The 6,954-nt window shown below is 44.1% G+C and overlaps 1 protein-coding gene across 1 annotated transcript; it reads left to right on the top strand.

Annotated features, from left to right (window-relative positions):
• The first annotated feature begins 3,075 nt into the window (after positions 1-3,075).
• Positions 3,076-5,456, top strand: RPS29 (ribosomal protein S29). The gene is made up of 3 exons (XM_072115991.1): positions 3,076-3,235; positions 4,431-4,530; positions 5,324-5,456. The coding sequence occupies exons 1-3, from the start codon at positions 3,174-3,176 to the stop codon at positions 5,330-5,332; spliced, it is 171 nt and encodes a 56-aa protein (XP_071972092.1). The 5' UTR covers positions 3,076-3,173; the 3' UTR covers positions 5,333-5,456.
• The last annotated feature ends 1,498 nt before the right edge of the window (positions 5,457-6,954 follow it).

Raw genomic sequence — 6,954 nt, 5'->3', positions numbered from 1 at the left:
ATGTTGTTTGGAAAGAAAGAGGATGATGAGGTGACATAAGAAACCTTGTTTATTTCTGTCTAACCAATCAAAAGTCACTTATTTAATATATACATACATTTATATACATATATAAATGGTTCATACAAAACAAAATATGGTGGAAAGTTGTTCCAGGTCTAATCAAAAGACAAGGGGGCAATGTCTGCGTCTTGAGAAAACAAGGTTTAATCACCAGAAGTAACAAGGGTTTTTTACTATGAGAACTGTCGATATGTGGAATAGCCTGCCTCAGGCGATGGTCACAGCAGGGACAGCGGAGAGCTTCAGGAAGGGTCTAGATCCCTTTTTACACCCAAATAAGATTGACGGTTATGTTATATAGAATTGTTTCCCCTAAACCCCTTCCTCATTCAATCCCTTCCCTTTGTTGTTTGAAGTTGATGGAGAAGTGTCTTTTTTCAACCATAAAAACTATGTAGCATTTGGTGCTGACTGCAGCATCTAAAAAGTTGAATGGCCTTGACTATAGTCACATGTAAGGCTACATTCACTTCACCTCCTTTTCTGGACAGATTGGAAGATGCATATTTACATAATCATGATGTAAACGTATTGCACTAATGTATATACAATGTCATACCTTTCAAATTTTAAAGAAGAAAAAGTGGGTCAGAAGATGCGGCACAGTATGTATGTTGTGACGCCATGCACTTTGCTCTGCTTCCTACTCCAACCCATACAGTATAATTTCACCCTTAGGCCCGTTCCACACTTGCGAGTGTGATGCGATGAATTCGCATCACACTCGGAACGCACGGCCCGAACGCTGCACACCGGGAGTGAACTCAGCATGTTAGTTCACTCCCGCGGTGCAGCGTTCGGGCCGTGCATTCCAGGCAGCATGCATTGCGAGTGTGATGCGAGTTCATCGCATCACACTCGCAAGTGTGGAACGGGCCTTAGAGCCCTCCATCTCCCCCTCACATTGTGTCCTCCCAGCTCCCTATGCAGCCCTTCATATTAAAGCCCCATCTGATTGTGTCCCCATCAGCTCCGCCTCATACACATTGGATTAACCATACACTATATCTTCCAGTCCATGACAATACTAAAGAATACATTTGATTCATATAAAAGATGATTCCTCAGTCAGAGCCTCCTGTTCTCCAGAAAATAGGTCTTCATCTTCCTGCACCAATTCCCCAGAACCTTGAAGAACATCTCTCAACCTGTTAGGGATTTTTATGCAGGGCCCCAACAGCCCTCTTGACTTTTGTAAGGTGAGTCCTAATTAACCCTTTGAGGGAGGATGAGATAGCTGCCGGCAGCGAGCTGACAGAGTAAATGCAAGACACAGTCGGTCTTCCGATGCACTCAAACTGTTTATTTCAAACAGCTACAGCTATATTTTAGCACATACAGATCAGCATTTGGGGTGTTGATAAGGACTTAGATTCTATTGGCCATTATGTTTTTGTACCAGCACATTCTGGGAAAAATGACTAGGCCTTGTTTACAGCCATGCTTATCTACACAATGGCTCCTAGAAGCTTCTTCATAACCAAAATAGGCAAACAACAGTTTAAATGAGAAAAATAGCTGAATTAAAACATTTAACTCTATAGCTTCTAAAAGGGAAGCATACCCCCCCCCCCAAGGTGGCTGCTGTATCTAAGATGGCGGACAGTAGTCAAGATGGCGTCCGAAACCAGTGCGACCTCCTTAACACAACCCCTGCCTTCTTAGGCCGCGGTCACACGTACCGCTAGACGTCCGTTCATAACGCGACGCTAGCGCACAGGGGGAGGTCCTCGGCCCGAACGCACATGCTTTTCCAGAGAAACATTTGTTATGAACATGATAAAGAAAAGAAGGATATGGATAGGAAGCTGGGAAAGGAATATGTAAATACATATGCTGGATGGAAACAACAAAACTTTGACTCCTATGCTTCCAAAAAAGAGGAATTGTAAAAAATGTTTTCCTTTTTCCATGCACAATTTATTAGCATATGTGAACCCCTTACCCCAACTGGATACACTATTACTGTGTCCTGCAGAAAGAGGTTTATGGAGAGGGCTCTCAGGCTGAGGATGAAGGCTCATGGATGAGGGTGGGTGTTTACTCTTCACCCAATAATAGCCAGCCAAAGCCACCTCTTAATTTCTCACACAACCAACATAGCATTTGGAGGTATTACTATAATGGCTGATTGTTTACTGGTAGCTGGTCATATCATGCATGGCATGAAATCTTGTTACCAGTATAAAAATATCAGAATACAAATATAGACATATGTCTATTTTAGAGTTGGTCTTGTGGCTTTGACTACATACTACAAATTGCTGTAGTCCTTAGGATGCAGATCTTTGTCATGATGGATGTTCTGGACAATGCGGTGGTAGTGAGGGCTCTTCCAGTACCCAATCTTCTGCCAAGTAGCTTCAGTGCTACACATAGCCGAAGGAGAGGAGAGAGAATTAGAATGCTGCGGGGGAACGGGGAGATGTGAGTATCTGTGTTTATTTTTTTTTTTACTAAGCAGCAATAATGTAAGAAGGAGGTGAAGGGGGCACTACATGAGGTGGAGCAGTTGGGGAGTAAAATATTGCTATTGGGAGGGGCACAATAATGGGGAGCTGCTGGGGGGGGGAATAAAATGGAGAGCTGCTGGGAGGGGGGCAATAAATGGGGGGGGGGCAGTGGGGTCACAATATGATGGGGAGCTATTGGGTGGGTCACAATATAGGGGGGGGGGTCAATACAATAAGATGGGTGGGCTGTGGCTGCTCTATTATAGTGTCTCTCTCTTCCAGGTGTCTACTAGTGTCACTGTGGTCCTCCCCTATTCGCTGCAGTACTACCTGGTATATTATAACGGGGCACAGTATGTAAGAATGTCAGATTTATCACAGTTACAGAATTTAGAAGACAACATATTTTCTTCAACTTAATTACAATATGAATAAAGATTTCAGTATTTTGAACGTCGCTAGTGCTGTCCATCTGTACAGGTACAATAATAAATGCAGCAGGCAACGCTTAGGTTACCATGGCAGCCTGGGAGCCGCAGTGCAGGCTGGGATACACAGGTTCCTTCGCTCGCAGTGCATGCCGGGAAGCCTGCTGTGGGTTGATTAGCGCCTGCGCAGCTCCGCCTCTTCCTTTTCGCAAGCAGAGAGACGGACACGATGGGTCACCAGCAGCTGTACTGGAGCCACCCGAGGAAGTTTGGCCAGGGATCCCGCTCCTGGTGCGTGTGTGGCGGCTCGCTTAGTTGTGGAGGGTGCCCTGGGGCCCGGCGGAGGAGGTTACCTGCCGTGGCGGGCGGGGTAGAGAGGATGGGAGTAGGCCGCATGGAGCGCATCATGGCGGCTTCTCGATTCTACTCCTTACAATGGGCTCGCACGCAGTCACACCCGGAAGGATGGGTTCTCAGACGTGTATGCGATGATCGGCCTTCTAGCTCCAACTGTTATAGGAGAATGTAGTCACGTGATGGGTGACACCTAGACCTTTGCTTGCAGTCAGTGAATGGAATTTTTCAGACAGTTTCTAAACACATGATCTGCTCAGGTCCTGAGGGGTTTGCACTGCAGACTTTGGTTACTCAGTTCTGCCTCCTGCACGGCGCTGCTTCAGTATCTAATCCTGATTATTGTGGAATCGGTTTGGTTACTCTCTACCCTCTGGCATTAGGATTGTACTGGGTTTTAACTATTTGGGGGATTCTATTCAATACTTGCACAATTAGATGTTGGTTTGTAGTAAACTTCACCTTATCATAACGAAAATGTAATATTGGGGTCACCACCAAGAAAACTCCCTGCAGCCCCCCTCTAAGCGGTGTTTAGTGCTGTCACATCCAATCAAATAAGGGTGGCCACTGCTGCAGTAAATAGAATTGGGGGCTTAGTACTGCCTTCTGATCTTTACCTGAGGGATGATGATTTTTTTAATAAATAAAAATTCTGTTATACTTTTTTTTTTTTTGTTGCCTAAACAATTAACCCTTTTAGTTTAAATATATATTTAGTTTCCCTTTTGGTTTAGGGAACTAATCAAGATCACCTTTGTCTAAAATAACACAATTCCATATCTAGCTGTGTCATATCCATCTATCTTTATTGTAGCATAGTATTAAAATCCAAAGCATGAAACTTGGTCTACGCGTTTCAAACAGACTGTTCTTAATCTTGGCCCTGGTTAAGAGCTGTGTCCGTGTGAAACGTGTTGGCAAAGATTCACGCTTTGGATTTTAATACTGTGCTACAATAAAGCATATGGATTGTGCTAAAAGCTTTGTACTCCAATATTTCTTGTGGCTACTGACTTTTTGGGTACTTTGTATCATTGCTCTAATCTCACTTATTTGAGGACTTGTTACCTGGAAAGCTATATAATGAATGTCAGATGTTTAGTAATTTCATCCCTCTTTATTTCCCCAGCCGTGTGTGCTCTAACAGACATGGGCTGATCCGCAAATATGGGCTGAACATGTGCCGTCAGTGCTTCAGGCAGTATGCCAAGGATATTGGCTTTGTTAAGGTAAGCATGTCGTGTGGTAGAGCACTGCCTGGTATCGGTCTCTTGCAACCCTGAATGGAGTGTCTTATGAATGGCTGATAAATACATTCTCCTTGGAACTACTCAATTAAGGAAGCTGTGTACATATCCTGCTGCCTTTTACGGATGCTCATGTGGGTACCAGAAGTGTTGAGTCCTGTGACATTCACGGGCTTTGACTTGTGTCATCAGGAGCTGCTTATTGTCTATCCTGAGCCTGGTGACTGCTGATGCTTCTGTATTAGCTGCGAGTGTCAGTGAATGGGGTTGCAGTCACAGCCATTTCTCTCATTGTTTTGTGGCATAACAGCCCACCACCAGCTTCCTCTGAACAGCTTAGAGGATCTGTCATGGTGATTTGAAATGCTATACCTCCCACTGGTCCTTACAGAGCAGTGGTTCAGTGTCCCAAATAGCCCTTTAGCTAGGCCTTCTTTTCCCTCTTAAAACATTGCTGCATTTGGGAACTAGCACAATAACACAGGGTTGTAGTGATCAAGTTTGATTGAATTGCTGCTAGGGAGCACCTGAGATGGGTCCATTGTGGCACATCAGACCCATCTCTTGGGAAGTATAAATGTTTATAGGACTAGCTAGAGGGCATTTTAGGACACTAAACCATTTGCCCATAAGGGTGGTGTGGGTGGTCTTAGTCTCCCAAATCATGCTGTCATGTCAACTTTAAAAGGGTGTAGATGAACAGGGTTGTCTTGGATGGGGGCCCCCCCCAATTTTGTATTGGCTTTACTGACTTCATATTTCTTTTGCCTTCCAGTTGGATTAAGATTCCAGACTAGAACAGATCTGGCCATGTTATGCTGACCTTTAACTTCACATCAACACCATGAAGACTTGTGTGAACTGAACACCTTGATTTGTACATTAATAAATTTGTGCAGTCTTCACTATGTCTTGTATTAAGTTGTTTTTCTCTTTAGCAGTGGTAGGCAACATGCAGAGAATTTTTAGTCATGTCAGAGCTATAATTTCTTGTAAAAAAAAATATATATATATATTTCCATTAAAGTGGTAGAGCCCAACATGGGTTAAAGTCCTGGTTTAGGTCATAGCCTGGACTATCTGACAACTGGGGTTTATGGTTTTCTTGAGCAGAAACTACTGGATGGAACCTTTTCAGGGCCTTATGGACAGGGACTGCAGTAAGTTAATGGGGTTGTCAGTTACCTGCTGCATAACCTATAAAAATATACTATATTATTGACTCTACAAATATACTATATGGATATCCAGGTCTTCCCAGTTGCATGTCCAGAAGACTTGTAACTTCTGCTACACTATACACTAGGGCAGAGGTGGCACTCGGAGCCCTGTTTGTGGGCACCCAGCCCATCTCCAAAAGGAGGACTTTCTGCACTCAGTTCTGTCTTAAAGCGACAGTGCTGCTTGAGCCTACTGGAGGAATGGGAAGGTGTGGGCAGATCTGGATTATCATTGTAGCTCTAGCTCCAGGCCTGAAAATTCTTCCTGTTCAAGAGAAGCTGAATTTGTCACCCTTTCTACTGTATTGGTGTTCTTAGGATACTGATTGAAAGCTATAACAGAGAAGGGAGCAAGAAGTTACTGCTTAAATTGTACTTAAAGGAAACCTACCACTTGTAGTGGCAGGTTTCTGATGGAAATACCGGGCACCAGCTCAGGGTGAGCTGGTGCCAGAGCTTATTTTTGTTAGTGTTTTAAACCGCGGTATCGCGGTTTAAAACTTCTTAAACTTTATAGCCGGCGCAGGCAGGTACGCGCTCGGCGCTTACCGTGCGCGTGGCTACATAGGAAGTGAATGAGAGCCGCGCGCATGGTAAGCGCCGAGCGCATACCTCCCTGCGCCGGCTATAAAGTTTAAAAAGTGTTTTAAACCGCGATACCGCGGTTTAAAACACTAACAAAAATAAGCTCCGGCACCAGCTCACCCTGAGCTGGTGCCTGGTATTTCCATCAGAAACCTGCCACTACAAGTGGTAGGTTTCCTTTAAGTGTTGACACTTTGGGATAAATAAGTGGGTTTTGGTTGTAGTCTGGGGACTCGGTGTCTAAAAGGTTCGCCATCACTCCAATACTCTCCTTGCTCCCTGCTGTACATGCTGTTACATGTGATATGATGGGGAGCGCTGAAGTAAAGTGGCTGCTGGTGCTGCATTGCAGGAGCAAGGAAAGGTGGTAACCTCCCCCTACCCACATTGGAACAGGGGGCAATGTGGTTGCCTGTATAATTAATGCTGTATAAATCTAACTGCTAAATTTGAATAAATAAAATAACCCCTTGCACTAGGAATTAACTTAAAATTAAGGAAATCTATATCATACATTACAAAATATTTAACTTCCTCTCCCTCCCAACAAAGCTTCAAATGATAGAAAAACCCTTTTAAAATCCCTGTGTCTAAATAAAAA

The sequence above is a fragment of the Engystomops pustulosus genome, chromosome 7, assembly GCF_040894005.1.
Source record: "Engystomops pustulosus chromosome 7, aEngPut4.maternal, whole genome shotgun sequence".
NCBI lineage: Eukaryota > Metazoa > Chordata > Amphibia > Anura > Leptodactylidae > Engystomops > Engystomops pustulosus.
Note: the sequence above shows the minus strand (reverse complement) of the source record. Positions and strands in the feature narration are given on the sequence as shown.